The 17,407-nt window shown below is 53.9% G+C and overlaps 1 protein-coding gene across 1 annotated transcript; it reads left to right on the top strand.

The window, feature by feature from the left end:
* Positions 1-7,019: 7,019 nt before the first annotated feature.
* On the top strand, positions 7,020-15,276 carry LOC112106645 (peptidoglycan recognition protein 1-like). The gene is made up of 4 exons (XM_029912956.1): positions 7,020-7,167; positions 13,082-13,292; positions 14,259-14,377; positions 15,098-15,276. The coding sequence occupies exons 1-4, from the start codon at positions 7,020-7,022 to the stop codon at positions 15,274-15,276; spliced, it is 657 nt and encodes a 218-aa protein (XP_029768816.1).
* Positions 15,277-17,407: the final 2,131 nt, after the last annotated feature.

Here is a 17,407-nt window from a genome sequence, read left to right as displayed (position 1 = left end):
GGTGAGGGGCGACACTGGGGGGGTCAGGTTTTCCGAAGCGCTCAGCCCCCACAGCGATGAACCCTTTGGCAAACTCTGGCCCTGGTGTGTGGCTTTCCCCCCCTCACGCGGGGCAGAGAGGACACCACCGAGGCCCTGCAGTTGGGGCGTCCGGCGCCTTCTCCCCCACTGGCCCGACGAGGCTGTTCCCCCACGGTGTGGCCCGAGGAGCAGCCAGAAAGGAGAAGTTCCTGGAGGCTGACGCAATCGGACGTTTGCTAATGGAACGAGACCGTTGCATCCCTACGGGACTACCGGCGATGGAGTCGCGTTGCATCATCCTGGGCTGTTAGACCGACATGGTGAGGAAAGAGACAATCACGCTGCCTCCTGACCCATCAGGGGCCCCGCTGAATCAGAGCTGCTCCTGGGTCTAGATCAGTGGTTCTCCAGCCCGGATCCTGCTCCCAATGCAGGAAAGGCAAGGAGGGGATAGACTGACCCCAGTGCAAGGTTCAAGGCCGGCTGGGCACCAGGGGGCATTCACCTCCTGGGCCGGACAGTCTTTCCGCTCCTGCCTCATTCAGGGATGATGCTGGGTTGGGAGTGGGCAGCATTCATGCCTGTGGGGTGGGAGGGCAGAGGAGCTGTGCCAAGGGGAGGGGGGGAGATGCACTGAGTTGTCCCCTCTCCAGCCTGTTCTGTGCCACGCCTGCTTCGTTCTTCGATGTCCCCTGCTGCACCAACGGGAGCCTCCCCACCATTCCTACCGGGGCCCGGCACCGGGGGCTGCATTGGCATAATCCAGGGATGAACCTAAGCCCAGGATCTCATTTGCCATGGGAGGGGCTCGGTCCTGCACCCTTTGCTCGGTGTAACTCGCCCTGAGGTTTGCAGGTTGGCCGTTCTCTCCCGTGCTGGGCCGGAGGGAGGTTCCCAGCGCTGCTGGGGCACTGGGCAGTGTGCACAGGGATTACTTCTCCCGCAGCACTCCCCTGGGGGGCTGTCCAAACAAGAGGCCTCGTTAAAACCCTACCGTCCACATTCTGGTGGCGCAGCATTCCTCAGTGGGGCCCAGGACCCCCGAGGAGGGGCAAGAAGGGGCCTGCCAAATCTAGAAGGGTGAGGAACGCTGCACGGCGGGTTTGAAATAACTGCTTCCAGAATTAGACGTGGTTTCAGCAAAGGTGAATCTTTCCAGGAATGCAGGCCGGCTTCGTTTAATTTCTTACGGGGCTCCACCTTCCTCAGACTAGCGGCACCCTCACAGTCCTTAGCGAATCGAGCCTCTCAACCTCCCCAGGGGACTCGATTTAACTCTATTTCACAGGAAACTGAGGCCCAGCGAGATGGAGTGATTTACCTGTGACAGGTTTGGGAATAGAACCTGGTGTCCATAGACCCAGGCCAACACCTTACCCACAAGACCACCTCCCTTGGCCAGGGGCGGCGCTATGTTTTTTGCCGCCCCAAGCACGGCAGTCAGGCTGCCTTCGGCGGCACGCCTGCGGGCGGTCCGCGGTCACGCGGATTCGGCGGCGTTTCTGCAGGTGATCTGCTGGTCCCGCGGCTTCGGCGTACCCGCCGCTGAACTGCCGCTGACGCCGCGGGACCGGTGGACCTCCCGCAGGCACGCCGCCGAAGGCTGCCTGAGTGCCGCCCTCACGGGGACCGGCACGCTGCCCCCCCGCGGCTTGCCGCTCCAGGCACATGCTTGCTGCGCGGGTGCCTGGAGCCGCCTCTGCCCTTGGCAGGCATGCCAGCGCCTTTATGTTGTCGAGTCTGAAGAGCAGGCTTGGTGCACAGCAAGATCCACTCACACTAGCGTGAGAGAGCTAAGCTCTGGAACCGGTTACCAAGGGGCACAATCCCCATCACGGGAGGTTTTTCTGGACGGAATGGACACTTCCCTGTCAGGGCTGATGTAGGTTAATTGGCTCAGCCAGCAAACCTCTTGAGGTCCCTTCCAGCCCCACAGGGCGACGACTCTGTAACGGCACAGACTAGACGTTGCCACCTTGAAAGCAACAAGGCAAGGGAGCGACCAGTCCATGCGAGCTTGTATGGCAGGGTAGAGGCCACGTGACACCGACCCGCACCAGCCAATTACTCCTCACGGTAGAACGCTCATAGGGAGCGCCTCTAAAACGTTGGGCCTGGGCAGCCACTGCTCCGACTGCCGGCTGCTGAGTGCCTCCGAAAAGTCAGGCCCCTGCAGATTAGGTTCAGAGAAGCAAGTAAATGCTCCGTGCTTTGGAAGCCTTCCCCTCCCCACCCCAGCCACGTGCCCTCCCTTACAGCTCTGCTTCGCTGCAGCAGGCCCAGAGGGGGTTAATTCTTTGGGCAGGTGGGGAGACACAGACAGGCCTGTTATCTCCACCTCCTCTAGTGCTAGAGTCCCCCGTTTGGATGGTGGCCATGGGGCCATCTCGGATGCTTGGTTAGCCCCTGGAAGAAGATACCTCAGTACGGGAGGGTGGTGGAAGACCACCCACCAGAGAAGGTAGGTTGGGATATGTGTGTGTGTTGGGGGGGAGGACAAGGGGGAATGAGGGGAGAACATCAGGGTCATATTGGGGCCCTGCCCAGAGGATGCAGACACTTTTAGATGTACATGCACCCGCTAGTTCAACTACGAATGATCAGGCTCCGTGTCGGGATCCCTGAGTCAGTTCTGTGGCTTATCTTATGCGGGAGGTTGGAACAGATAGTTGGGCTGGGAATCGAGGGGGCCTGATCCTCAGTTGGTATAAATTGATGTAGCCCCATGGATGTCATTGGGGCGATGCTGATAGGGGCTTCGACCCGATGATCCTTGCGGTCCCTTCTAACCCTGTGATTCTATGATTTCCCCCTGGCCTTAAGAATCCATCAAAACACACATGCCCAGAGGGCCCGGCCTTGCAGTGATCAGCCTGGCTTACCCAAGAGAGCGAGCGAGCATGTTCTGGGACACACGAGTGTCGCAATGGGGCGTGGCAAATACCGTGCTAGAAACAGAATGAGCCTTCCAGGGCAGCATAGCCTGGATTGTGCTGGTACTTAGGAGCCCAATGCATTATTAAACAATCCATGTGTGAGCCTCTAGGGCTCCGAGGGTGCCAAGGAGCAGGCAGCGTGGATTTATCCAGAACAAATCATCCCACACCAGCCTGCGTTTGCTCCTTTGACAGGGTGGCCGGCCTAGTGGACGGGGGGAAGCTGGAGACATGGATTTCTGGCTGACATGGCATAAGATGCATGAACTTCACGGGGGGCGAAGGAGGTGCACAGGTGTGAGAGGAGCACCTGGCCCAGGGGCTGACGAGTGTCAGGGGAAAGGCCGGCTGGCTGCATGCGTCCGTCCCCTGAGGTAACGTTCAGCATTCAGCCCATTCCAAACCCTTCCTCGTGTAGCCTCCACCCCATCACCGTCACTGCTCTGGTCACTCCGGGCTTCCGATCCGAGGTGCATAGCGCGCCGGGGACCCAAATCTGCTACCTGGTTCCAGCCCTTGGGGCAGGATGTGTGTGTGTGTGTGTGTGGGGGGGGGGGGATTAGCTTTTGGCCCTGCCTGGCTCCTGGGGTCAGTTAGAGCAGCCTTAATGCTGCTCTAATTTGTGCTCTGGTTCTCCCAGGCCACAGCACTGCTCCCATCCCCAGGCCAGCGGCAGTGAGCAGGGTGGGCTCTTTTTTCCTGCTGCAGTGACTTACAGGGGGTGTAACTCAGAATCAGGCCCTCGTTATGTCTTGCTTCCTTCAGTGCCGACTAGAAAAGGGCTCAGGGCCCCGCCCAGCCTAAGTGGCGGCAGAACAACACACGCACACACGTCCCTCAGTGGGAAGCTGATGAAATTAGCAGATGACAAAAATAGACACCAGGAGATGAGTCTTTTACACACTGCACAATTATCCCGTGAAGTTCATTGCCCCAGGGGACCATCGAGGAACGTCGCCTCGCCCCATTCGGAAATGGAGCCGATGTTCACCAGAATCATGAGACCAGCATCTGCTGGAATAAAAAATGTGGGTCACCAGCCCTCATGCTTCAGGGCATGAACAGAGCTCCAGGTAGGGTCAGGAAGGTGTTCTCCTCCTTCACTCCATGCTATGGGACTGCACAGCTGTGGAGGGAAGGGTGGTTCTGTGGTTAAGGTCACAGACCTGAGCCTCAGAACAGCTGGTTTCTACATCTGGCTCTGGTTTTCTGTGCTGCTTCTGAGCAAGTCGCTTTAATGGCTCCATGCCTCGGTTTTCCCACCCATAAAATGGGGCTTATAACAGTGCCATGGCTTGCAAGGGTGTCATAAAGCCTCGGTTGTCAGTCAGGGGGTGTGGAACTTGGATGCAAACATGGATTCAGATTTTTCCCAACTTTCAGTGGTGTTTGGATCAGGTCAATAAATCGCAGAGACCCCAGGCCCACTTCACCTCTGCCTGATAAGCTTTCACTCCTGCTTTGCACGGATGTAAATGACCACGCAAGGCGCTGGGCTACAGAGAGTCAGACCCGCCATCGTCTTACCCTGCCTAGGGCAACGGAGGGCCCAATCCTGCAGGGTGCTGAGTGCCTTCAAGTCCCGTTGAAGTCAGTAGGGCTGCAGTGTGCTTAGCCCCAGGCAGAACTGGGACAGAAGCTCCTCGTGTGGTTTTGAGAGGTCCCTCCAGGAGTAGAAAGGGGTGCATAGTGTGGCCTTTCAGAGCTTGAGTCTCATCTCACTTGCATGGGTGCAAATCAGGCCCGCTACATCGCAGTGCAGGCAAAGGGCCAAATTCTACTCTCATTTACATCATTGTAAATCCAGCATAACCCCACTGACTTACGCAGAGTGACACTGGAGTGACACCATTGCCACTGGGAGCAGGTGCTGGCTCCTGGTCTTTGGGTCAGGTGCTGAGCTGCTGTAACTCGATGCCAACGGAGCCATGCTGCTCTACCCTGGGTGAAGCAATGCCGCCATCCACTCCTCCATCCTGCCATGAAGCCGCTGGACCACGCTCGCCTGCAAGGAGGTCACCAGTTCGTTTGAGCTCCTTCCTGGAGAGCGTGTCGGAATGCCCCTGCGACACCGAGCTCTGGGGGCACCCGGGGCTGGTCCTTCCTTGGTGTTCGTTCGCCCCATCAGCTTGAAGCCAACGCACATACCAACCCCCGCCCCAAACCCAAACCATTGTCCTCCCTAATAGATGTGGTCAGGACACCAGTCCCATCCTAAGAACATAAGAACGGCCGGACTGGGTCAGACCAAAGGTCCATCCAGCCCAGTATCCTGTCTACCGACAGTGGCCAATGCCAGGTGCCCCAGGGAGTGAACCTAACAGGTAATGATCAAGTGATCTCTCTCCTGCCATCCATCTCCACCCTCTGACAGACAGAGGCTAGGGACACCATTCCTCACCCATCGTGGCTAATAGCCGTTCATGAACTTCACCTCCATGAATTTATCCAGTTCTCTTTTAGGATCTGATTTGTCTTCATCCACTTACTCAAACAACGGAGAAACCGTCCCAAGGTGGACGCGGAGCAAGCGGGTTACAAGACATTTCTAGGCATGCAGGAGACACCCCCCCGATTTTGACACCACGGCAGATCGGAATTGCCTCCCGCCGTGCGTCTCGGTTAGCTCTGTAGCTTGCTCCTATCGTGTTTCATGCCAACAGCATCCTTAACAAGTACAAAGCAAAGCGCTCTTCAGAAATAACCCCTCCCCTGGGCCGCGGGAATCCTTCTGAGAACAATCCCACGCTCGCCATCCTGGGGTCTTTCCCCACATTATTTCGAAAATGAACTCAGGGCTGCTGCACGGTGCTGGCGGTCTGGCCCTGGAGTCTGTTTATCCAGCACGCAGGACCAGGCCAGGCCCCCTTGGTGAACGCTTCCCTTAAACTGCCTCTCACCACTGGCCTGGCAGGGCGGCCACATACGTCTACACGGCACACTCAGGCCAGGCTCTGACTCGGGTTTGAGCCCAAGTCCCACTTCTGTCCCAACACAAATCAGTCTTGGGTCAGTGAGGACTCAGGAGCCAGGGTCCTCAGACCTGGCAGGGGGGTGGGTCAGAGCCCGAGTCCGGCTGTGATTGGAGTCCGAGCCCTGTCACTCGGCAGGGGGGACACAACTGAAGTGCAGACCTGAGTCGGGAGGGCTGCGCGGTGGAGTGTGCACACATCAGCACGGACCCGGGTCCAGCCATTGTGAACCCAGGTTTAAAATGCAGGGCGGGTGCTCGAGTGCAGGGTTAGAAACACTCTGTCCACAAGCCCGGGTCCCACAGGCCCAGGTTCGGTGTGCTGGGCAGGCATACCATTAACAGCCTGTGGATTATTAGATAGCCCCCCCTCCCTCTCTCTATCCCCATGCACCTCGCTCTATCTATCTATCTATCTATCTATCTATCTATCTATCTCCATCCACCCCATCTATCTATCTATCTATCTATCTACCTATCTCCCTCCCCTCCATCTATCTATCTATCTATCTATCTATCTATCTATCCTCCCTCTTTCTCCTCATTCTGCCTTTATTACTGTTGTGTGAAGTGCTGCTTTTAATGAATTATCCAATTGCCACTGAAAGGAACATGACTGCAAGTGGAGAAAACATTACTGGAGACACAGGTGCTGTTTCAGCCAAGCCCCAGCCCTGACTCAGAGTCCAGGCTCATTTCCCAGTACAGTGGGACGAACGGGACGGGACTGACACAGGCCAGACTGGGGGGTGGGCGGTGGCAGCCTGTTGGAGAAGGCAACTAATGTAAGTTTCTGCTGCCGCCTGGTGGTAAAATACAGCCAGGGCTGTGCTTGGCAGAGGGCCTCTGTCTATAGCTTTGATGTGCTAAGCGCAGCGTGACTTATAAGGGAAACGTTAAAGCGCCTCACTTATGCAGGTCCTTTGATCAGGGCCCATAGGTCTTATCCTGAGCCCTTTTGGCCTCCCTTGCACAAGAGCCCAACGTAGGGTGACCAGAGAGCAAGTGTGAAAAATTAGGATGGGGAGGGGGAAATAGGGCCCTATATAAGACAACCCCCCTAATATTGGGATGGTCCCTATCATATCGGGATGTCTGGTCACCCTAGACCAATGGAGCCCTCTCTGATCTTGAGCAAGAAGGGCCAGGTGCAGCCAGTGGAGGATTCGCCCTGCATCCAGGAGCCCTTGGGTGCTAACTCTCATGGTGTCAGCTATGTTAACCCCTTCCTGGCTGCCGGTGCTGAGGAAAGGGGTGTGTGGCCAGGGCATCCCTGCACCTCAGTGATCTCTGGCTGCGTTAGTGGGCAGTTTAGAGCAGCCCTTAGACTGCTGTGTTCTGTACCAAGGGACTGGCCTGGGGCCGAGCTGGTGGGATCAAGGAGCGGCTTAAAGCTTCCTCGCTCTCCCGCCATGTCCGCGGTCTGGCAGTAAGAGTGGCTCAGGCAGACAGGCGTAGCTGGGCTCAGCTTCCCAGGAGGGAGGTGATGGGCCCTGCCAGCCTCTTGCCACAACGTGTCCCGTTGCTGGCTCAGCCAACCAGGAATGAACCCTGGAGTCTTTTACTCTGGGCCACCTGTCTGAACCCAGCTCAGAGCTAGATTTGTGACCGTATTCCTGCAAACCTGTAAAATGGGGATTCCCCGGAAGGGGGCAGTGATGGGAACCTTAATTAACGATGGTCCGAGCCCCCACTCGGCGGCGTTACCTTGGCCAAAATGGATGAAACGTGCTGGAGCATCTCAAATCTTTGGAAAGTGCAGATGGGTCAAAGTGACTGTATCTGGGAGTGTTTCGAAAGAGCCGTTGCACTAAAAGGCCTATGAAGATCCATAGACCATTATAATTTCTTTGTTTCCTGATGCCTACTGAATCTCCCAGTGTTTTCTTACACTCCCTCATTAACGCTTTCATTGAACAGGCAAAATAACAGAATTTTTCTTCCTCTTTTTCTCATAAAAGCTGATTAAACCCTTCCCAAATAGCCCCTGTGTTTTCAAGGATAAATATAGCTCCTTGCACTGACTGGCATGTCATTGTTTCTGTTCCAGCCAGAAAACCCCTTCTGTCCTCCGTTCCGTGACATCATGGTCCACGCCCACGCCAAAGCCGGTGTTTCAAGACGTGTGCACTTGCCAGCTCTCACCCTTCTCTCCTGAATCACAACACACCATTTCCCGGCCAAGGGACTTTTTCCTTCCAGTGCTGTTTCAACATCTCCTTTCTCCCTCACGTCCACAGCCAATAAAAAGCGACACGTCCCTCTGTGCCTGCAGAACAAAGGCTCGGGGAGTTCGAGCGAGACCCAGGTAAATACTAGATGCTTTTTCGCAGCTCCCTTGCTCTTTGTTTTGCTTTGGCATTTCCACCCCACCCTTTCCTTCCAGGCTCAGCTCAGCAAGGCTCAGGGTTGCTGTCACACGTGATGGAGCCGTTCAGACTGCACTAGTCAAGGGCTCCTGTGGTATATCTGTGTAATAACCCATGCCAGAGGGTTATTACCCATGCTAGAACCCTCTAGTGGCCGGTTCGTGTAAGCTACCTAGGAGCCAGCGGTTGCCAGCCCTTTCGCCGAAGCTGCAGCGTCTCATGCTTTGAACTCGGTAGGTCACAAGGGCTCATTCCCTGCTGTCCGCCTAAGTACAGCGGGTCACATTTGCGCCAGTTACTGACTCCTCTGTCTACCTTGCTGAGAGTCAGAAAGTTGCTGCAGGTGTTTAAGAACATGGGGAAAGGCCCGAATTTCCGGGGACTTGAGCCCATGGGAGTCAGGGTCATCTCCCCACTGCAAACTCCTCTGGCTGCCTAGTGACTCTGGGCGTCAGGATTTTATCTGGGGTGCCGCAAACCCCCCAGAACACAGGCGCACGCCCTGTAAGCGTCAGAGTGCTGGCCGGGTCTCGTGGTGAGGCTGGAGGACCAGAACTGGTGTTTGAATCAAGGCAGAGTCTCCTGAGAGCAGGGGTAGAACTGGGCCAGAATTCTCCGACAACATTTTTTTTTGGGTCATAAAATGCCGATTGGTTGACACAGAAGCCCCCGGCTGCTACCGCCACCACCGGCAGTGCAGTGGGGCTAAGGCGGCTTCGGGGGGGGGTCTCCACGTGCTGCCCCCGCCCCGATTGCCGACTCCGCAGCTCCCATTGGCTGCAGTTCCCGGGAGCTGCAGGGGCGGTGCCTGTGGGCAGCGGCTTGCAGAGACCCCCCAACCCCCCTGCCTAGGAGCCGCTACCAGAGGGGTGTGTGGGTCGCTTTCGGGAGCCGCCCGAGGTAAGCGCCTCATCCTCTCCCGCACCCCTGCCCCAGTCCAAAGCCCGCACCCTGCACCTCACACTCAAACTCCCTCCCAGATCCTTAGGCAGGTGTGTGTGTGTGTGGGGGGGGGGGGGGGCGGGACTTGGACCCATTCTGGGCACCACCAAAAATTATACAAACCTGCCGCGCCTGGAGTTAGATACTTGAGCGTGTTGTCTGGATTTGGCTCGGCTACCCAGAAGCCTTTGAGAGGGGTCTGTTGGGGGGCGTGTGCTAATCAGGGACAGGCAGAGGTGAGATGCCGTCAATCTGTGACTAGTTAGCTGTGCGGGGGACATGCCCATATTCCCATAAGCACTACTGTGAAGATCCAGCGTGCTTTCTGGGTTAAATTCACCCTGGGCCAGCAGGAGGCTATGACCCACATACGATCCACTGTGGCTAAGGCCTCAGCTGAAAGGGGGAAACTGAGGCAAGGTTGAGGCTTGCTGCGGCTAAGATCCCAGCCAAAATAGGGGGAAACTGAGGCAGTTAAGGAGTACCGTGTGATATGCAATTCTTACCCCAGGGTGGGCAAAGTCCAAGAGACCTGTGCAGTAGCTGTGAAGCCGCTGCCTATCACATAGAACCCATTTTAGCGGGCAGCTGTGGCAAGACTGAACCGTGCCTTGGTTTCCTGTTTCAGCCACACTGGGAGTTCTGTGGTGCACAGGCCTCGGGCCAGTCCCCCGCCCAGGCGTGAAGTTTGACCTTCGGAACCTGAGCACCACGCTGCTCCCAGAGAGCATTCTCCGCCATCCACCAAGAGCCGCACGCTGAGTCTTGTTCAGACGAGCTCGGCTGTGAGTGCGACGCTGCGCCTGCCGGGACTAAGTGCCTCTCATTAGCGAGCAGAGCAGGCGCTTTAGCAGCTGACCCCATTTAGTTATCCACAGAAAGGACGGCCTGAATACTTCCCCCTTCCTGTCCGAATGAAACCTCCCGTTCCAGGCCCGGGTGCCAGGCAGTTCTACAAGGGTCAGTGGGAAGAAATCCCAGGAACAGAGCCCCAGCTGAGCCCCCATGTTTGCATAGTGTTTGTCCTGGCCCCCCAGTAGTGACTGGTCCACTAGAGGATAACAGCCTACTACTGCTCCCCGCTAAGGGAGGTGAAGTGGGCGTGGTCTATGGCCTGGTGCTAGAGGTTGAAATCCAGCTATCAGGTGGGGTGTTACACTGGGACGGCTGCTACCAGAGCTCAGGGACTGTTGTCTTGTAACCCGTGGTGAATGTGCATGGCCGGGCCCTGCCCTCCATGTCTGATCCATGGAGGACAGGCATCTCTTACAGCCCTAGCAACTAGGGAACCCTAGCTCCTGGCTTTAGTTCCAGACCCTCACTGGTTCAATTCCTGGAGTGGCAGCCCAGGGGCCGTTTCAGTAGCCGCTGTGGCTATTGTGTTCCCACATCCAGGGGAACTTGGCTGCTGGTTCTGGGCCCTGCGCAAAGACTCCTCTTGTGAGCCGGCGTGGCACTGGCTGGCTAGGAAGGAGAGTGCAATGGTTAGAGGGGAAGCCTAGGACTCAGGGGACCCTATTCCAGCTCCCTGCTCTGGCACAGATTTCCTGCCTGACCCTGGGCAAGTCACTTAGTCTTTCTGGGCCTCACTTCCTCTTCTGGGCAATGGAGCTAACAGCCCTGTCCCGCCTCGCGACGGGGTGGGGAGGATAAACGCATTACAAATAGCAGGGTGCTGCCATCCCAGTCAGGGCCTAGACTGGCTGGGGAGTGGCTGAGTCACCAGCAGGGCTGGGCGGATGAGCCAGAGAATCAGGAAGTTGGGTTTGTGGGGTTAGGCGCTGCCCTGATTCCAAACATGCAGCTCAACCCGATACTTAGAGAGAGAGAGAGAGAGAGAGAGAACTTGTAGTCAGGTTAGAGAATCCGCCCGTTCCTCTCCACAGGGACTAGAGAAATAGTGCGTTTGTTTCAACAGTGTCATTCTATGTGGCACCCTGTGGATTCCATATCGAGATCCCCATCGGAAAGGACAGACAGCCATCAGCTCTGGCGTCGGTCCTCTCCGAAAACCGGCGTTCTAAACTTTGCAGAACTCCTGGTCACATTCACGAGAGCCGATCGCACAGACTCCCTGACGAGGGCTTCTTTCTGTGGCTGTGATTGGAGCTGTATTCAAGCAGTCGACACTATTGAAAGCTTCTCTTTTGTTGTGAACATTTTCACGAGTTAGAATTGCGTTAGGAATGTTTATTGACCAGAAGCCGGGTTTTTGGTACATTTCAGTAACGATTTGCTTCAAAGTGCCATGAAAAATGTTGCCAAAAAAATAGAAAATGGATCCACTCTGAACCCCGCTGAACACAAACAACGTTGACATTTTGCAAATTTTCCCCAAATTGTTTTTCTAATGTTTTTGACGGGCTGTTGAAAAGCAAGGCAGAGGCTCCAAAGTCAAGGAGGTGTTGCAACGCGGAGCTGAGAACCCCTAAATACCTTTATAAAGCAGGGCCCATGGGCAGGGCCTGTGTTTTCCTATGGGTTTGACCGGCTCCTACCACAGCAGGTTCCTGATGATAGCTGTAGCCTTTGGGTGCTACTATACCATTAATAACTAGCATTCCAAACTGTGTCCTGGTGCATTCTCAGCATCCTGCCAAGCCAGACTGACGAGATGTTTGTTTCCACCCTAATGGAGGGGGGCATGTGGGTTGGTTGTTTACCCACAGGAAGGCTGTTGGGTTGATAGAGTTGTTTTCTTCTCTAGCCCTAGGAATATACCTAGGTCCTGTTGCCATTAATGTTTGTCATGTCTTATGTCTTTGGATGCCCGTAGGTACCTTTGGTCCATACAGCAAATCACAAACAGCAGCATTATTATCACTAGCTATAATCTCACTTGCATTGGCTTGGGAACTCGGGGGGAAATTCTCCCAGTGGGCAGAAGGTCCGTGCATCACTCAAGCCCTGTTTGGAAGGTGGAAGTGAAGCCTGGGCCTTGAGCTGCCTCTCCGTGCACACCCGAATTCTAGGTTACGATCAGGGGCAAAACACAAGAGGGGGGAAATCCATCCTTGGTGTAACTCCGCTGATATCCATCCAGCCACGCCGCCGACAACGTGGCTCTGTGTTTTGGACTTTATCGTTTGTCAGTTTCTTTCCCTGCATTGATTTTGCTCCTTGGAGCACTAGAAGTTTTTTTCTCCTGGTGTAAAGTACAATATTTGTTCCCAGGTCATTGTCAAGCTTCTTGTTTGGAGATTTTAACAGAAGGCCCCACAGGATGTTCAGGCTGGCCGTGTTCCTCTGTGCTCTGTGTGCTGTCTCATGGGGTGAGTCCAGGGTTTATCTTACCCCCAGTTCTTTCAGTGACTTGGCATGGGCAGGCAGAGCGTTGGGGTGGGAGCCAGCAGAAGTGGGCTCTGTTCTTGTCTCTACCAGTTTCTCGGTGTTTGACTGAGACCAAGTCGCTTCACCGCCCTCAGTTTCTCCTTATCTAAAGCAAGAATAGTAATGTAGCAATGCACGTCTGTTCAGCCGGGTACGTGGCACAAAGTCATACAAAGGAGAAGCTGCCCAGAATGTAGCAATCAGGAAGGCTATTAGGGGTGTCTTTAACTTTTTGGTAGTGACAGTCACTGAAATGTCAGTAACTTATAGCGGGGTTTTATGTCAGGGAATTGGAGGAAGCAAAAATCCCAAGAATTGGTACTTGGGCCGCTCAGCATTTACACATGGGTTCCACAAACAGGCCCTAAGACAGGATTATCCATTGGACATCGAAACTATCTGGCTCCGGCGTGACGGGGCGTTCAGAGAGCACTGCCGGCCCAGGCAGTGACGCAGCCTGAGGCTGATGGCTGCTGCATCCCTTCGGTTCATCTTTCTCTCTCTCCCTCCAGGGTTTCTCTGCCTTCGCATTGTCACCCCAGGCAAATGGGGCGGCCGACCCGCCAACTGCTCTTCGCCTCTCAAGGCAGTGCAGACTGGGTACGTCATTGTCCTCCACACGGCCGGCGGCAGCTGCAAAACGGGGGCTGAATGCAACCAGCAGATGACGAATATCCAGCATTACCACATGAACAACAAGGGCTGGTGCAACATTGCCTACAAGTAAGAGGCAAAAGCACATTCTCTGGGCCCCGATCCAGCGGAAACGTACGCATGTGCACTAGCGTCTAAGAGAGCTCCGATGCTCAGTAGCGTAGCTAGTGCACATAACCAGCTTCATGCAGTAGCTTTTGCTTTTCACTCAAGCTGATTCTGGTCAAGAGATGAAGAAAATGCAGGAGAAATCTGTATAATACAAGCCAATCTTTTCAAAGTTGAAAGCCTAGAATTAGGCATCTAAATCCATGTTTAGGCAGCTAAATAAGCTACTGTAGGCTCCCAACTTCGGGAATGTTGGTCTTATTTTTTTTAACTAATCACCATGAATCTATAACAAGGGATTCAACTCATTTAATGTTTTTGTTATTTAAAAAAAAAACATCGGCTCTGCCCTCAGGAATAAAGATTCCCCCCTCCCATCCAGAAAACACTTGCAAAGAAAATGAATGTTTCACCTGCAGAGCTGGGGAATGCAAACAAACAAACAAACAACAAATTAGTGGGACTTATCCAACATTTTTTTATTTTTTGTTGACATTTCAGAATTTCAAAATAATGTCAAAATATCTCAATCGCCAACAAAATTCCAAGCAGCGCTAGGATAGGTAGACAATCCCCACGCATTTCTATGAAAATATTTTGGTGACGTTACAAAAAAAATGATGACGTTTCTATTCATAAAATGTTCAGAAACTTGTTCAGAAACTTTCGCCCAGCTCTGCTTTTCAGATCCTTACCCGCAAATCTGCCTTTGCTGTGGATTTAAGCTGCGATCTTCCAAACCTGCTTTTGCTGTTTGGATACCAATGCTAGCAGGGTGACGGGTGGCGGCGGTATAAAGGTAGAATTCTGGTTAAAACGAACGGCAATTAGATGTACGGCTCTCTAGGCAGCCTTAAGGTGAAAACCTCAGCTGTAGCACTGATGGCAAATTTTGGATTAGAAACATTTCCTTTCCCATCCCTGCAGCTTCCTGATTGGTGAGGATGGGAAGGTGTACGAAGGCAGAGGCTGGAATACAGAAGGCGCTCACACTTATGGTTACAATGATATCTCTCTGGGCATTGCCTTTATGGGCGACTTTACAGGTAAGCGACTTTCTTGGGTCCCGTTTTCCCATGGCTCAGAGACTCGGAGATAGGAGTCACTGCAGAAGTTGGACGCTCCCAGTGGCTATGGAGATTTTGTTGAATTGATCTGGGCATTTTACAGCCATATTCAATAGGAATTGATATGGGGGGGCAGAGCTTTTGATCTGAGGATCTCCCAGCCGTAGGTCAAGTTCGGCCCCGTGCTGGGAGACAGCATCGGGCCTAGCGCATGAGAGGTGAACTCCACCCATTGTGCGAGGCGCTGTACAAACACAAAGAGCTTAAGCCCAGCTCATGTGCAGCCATAAGCCAAAAGGGACAGGACATCGCTGGGGTGAGGGCAGCTTTCTTAAAGGCTCCCAGGATATCTGCCTGCTTGGTCCCTTCCATCAGCCTGGCGCCTGTCCTGCATTCCAGACCTCCTCCCCATGACCCATGCATAGCCCTCTGCATCACTTGTGGGGGGTGGGGAGGTGAGTGGGATGGAGGAGCTGGCTGGTGATTACACTTCTTATATTTCACTGGCCTCTTGGTGAGATGACCCAAGCTGATGCGCTGCAGCCTTGCGCAGGTCTCCACGGTCCATCCTCCCCATCTCTCTCCTGAGCACCTGCTCAGAAAACGTTAGATTGATTCATGGGGCCTGTCCCGAGTCAGCCCCCAAGAGGTGAAGCCGGGCAGGTTCTCTGAGCCAAATCCCTTCCTGGTCTCTTTCAGGAAGGTCTCCCAACGCAGCGGCCTGGATAGCTTTGAAGCACCTGCTCCACTTCGCTGTCGAGAATGGCTACTTGTCTTCTGACTACCTCCTCATGGCCCACGGGGACGTCAGCAATACCATTTCTCCCGGGCAGCCCATCCGCAAGGTCCTCAAGACGTGGCCACATTATAAACACTGAGCGCCGCCAGCCTGGTGAATGACGCGCGTGGCTGTTGAAAGCCGAGGATATCTAGAGAGAGAGTTTGACTCTTAAATGTTTCGGGTTGGATTCTCAGCCCCAGTTCTGTCTGCTGAGCAGTGCACGGGGGAAACAATCTGGCTGCATCCAGCCAGTTGAGAGCCCCCCCGTTGAAATTCTGACCTGGTGTCAGACCAACAGAGCAAATTCTTCTGCCGATTGCTCAGGCACTTGAAACCCATTGATTTCAATGCATTTTAGGCACCTTGTTGCTTTTGAAAATCCTCCTAGGTACCTAAATACTTTACAAATCTGGCCCGTAGAGACCATAGCCAGCTGTGGTTAGTTAGAGCAGCCCCTAGACTGCTCTAATTTATGTCAAGGCTGGGTCTGGGCCAGCATGAGAATTCAAGGGAGATCACTGGCTCCTGACTGTCCTCTTCACCTTGCACCAAGCGTATCTTGCTGCAGGGGTAGAATGTGGCCTGTAGCAATATATATATATATTTTTTATATTTGGGTGAAATTCAGTCCAGGGCAGAGGAGCTGGCGCAAGGTTTATGGCTCATTTAAAGCACGAAGACCAGTGGTGAGGCAGGGTCAGGCACTGCGTGTTTCCAGCTTCCCTCATCTGTTTTAATTACGAAGCTGAGAAATCAGCAAAACAAACTTGGCGTAATTAAGGACACGGGCTAGCCCGGAGAAACAATGCAATAGATGAGCTCATCGTGCTTTGCTCCTCCGCTGACGATCTCCCAGCGATTTATGAGCGGTTCATTAATCCTACCTACACTCTTGCTGGGATGTAGGTCTAATTTACAGATGAGTAAACTCAGGGTCATTGACTTTCTTAAGATTACACAGCGAACCAATGAAAGAGGCAAGAATAGAACCAGAAAGTCCTAACTCCCCGTCTGTTCTCTAACCCCTAGTCTACACTGTCCTCCCAGAGCTAGGAGTAGAACCCAGGATTCCTGACTATCAGCCCCCCCGCCCCCTCTAATCTCTAGGTTCCACTGAAATTCAGCACGGTGTGTTTTCTTATCCAATCCACCAGAGGCGTGGACTCGGGGATGGAAGCATTTCTGCTCTGAGGTCATTGTGTGCTCTGTCTGGGATGGGGCAGGTACAATATGTGGGCGGCCCAAGAAAGGGAGCTCAGCGCCAACCCCATACAGAATTGTAAATAAAGTGACAGAGGCTGTATTCGAACCACGTGCTCAACTTGTGTAGCTCCTCCGCTCGGGCAGTGCCTGCTTTAGCCTCACTCCCCTGCAAAGGTTTTACAGTAGAACGAACCTCAGAGTTACAAACACGAGAGTTATGAACTGACCAGTTAACCACACGCCTCAGTTGGAACCAGAAGGACGCAATCACAGTACTGAATTAAACGTAAACCACTAAAAAAATAAAGAGAAAGCAGCATTTTAAAAGCATCTTCTGCATAGTAAAGTTTCAAAGCTGTATTAAGTCAATGTTCAGTTGCAAAGTTTTGAAAGAGCAGCCAGACCGTTTTGCTCAGAGTGACGAACAAGCTCCATGCCCGAGGTGTTCGTAACTCGGAGCTTCTCCCGTATTTGGTTCTGAAGCTAATGCGTGTCTTCTTGCCCTGCTGGCCCCCAACAATGCTGCTGAAGCCCTCTTGTCCTCACCGGCCTCCAGAAGTCCATCCCCGTCAAACCCTGACCACGTCCCTGCTCCCTGAACGAATTCTTCAGCTCCAATGAAACTAGGGTGACCAAATGTCCCGATTTTATAGGGACAGTCCCGATATTTGGAGCTTTGTCTTATATAGGCTCCTATTACCCCCAGCTCCCTGTCCCGATTTTTCACACTTGCTGCCTTGTCACCCTAAATGAAACGTGCCTGGATTCTGGCTGGGCGGCGAGGAGAGAGGGAAGAGGGGGTGGACTCCAAACCTGGAAAAGCGTGCCTGCGTTCCCAATAAACCAACCGCCCAGATGGAAACACCTCCAAAATCTGGGGTAGTGCCCGCCCTCCCGGCCAACATTTTCTCACCCAATCAATTTCTGCAGGGGTCTCGGGCATTGCAGGAACCGGGGTCTCTCCTGTTCTCTGCCTGTGGAGCCCACAGTTTAGTTTCCTGAGGGCTGAAATTACAGCAATGCAG

This window comes from Terrapene carolina, unplaced genomic scaffold (genome assembly GCF_002925995.2).
Source record: "Terrapene carolina triunguis isolate 2854851 unplaced genomic scaffold, T_m_triunguis-2.0 Scaffold397, whole genome shotgun sequence".
Taxonomy (NCBI): Eukaryota; Metazoa; Chordata; order Testudines; family Emydidae; genus Terrapene; species Terrapene triunguis.
Note: the sequence above shows the minus strand (reverse complement) of the source record. Positions and strands in the feature narration are given on the sequence as shown.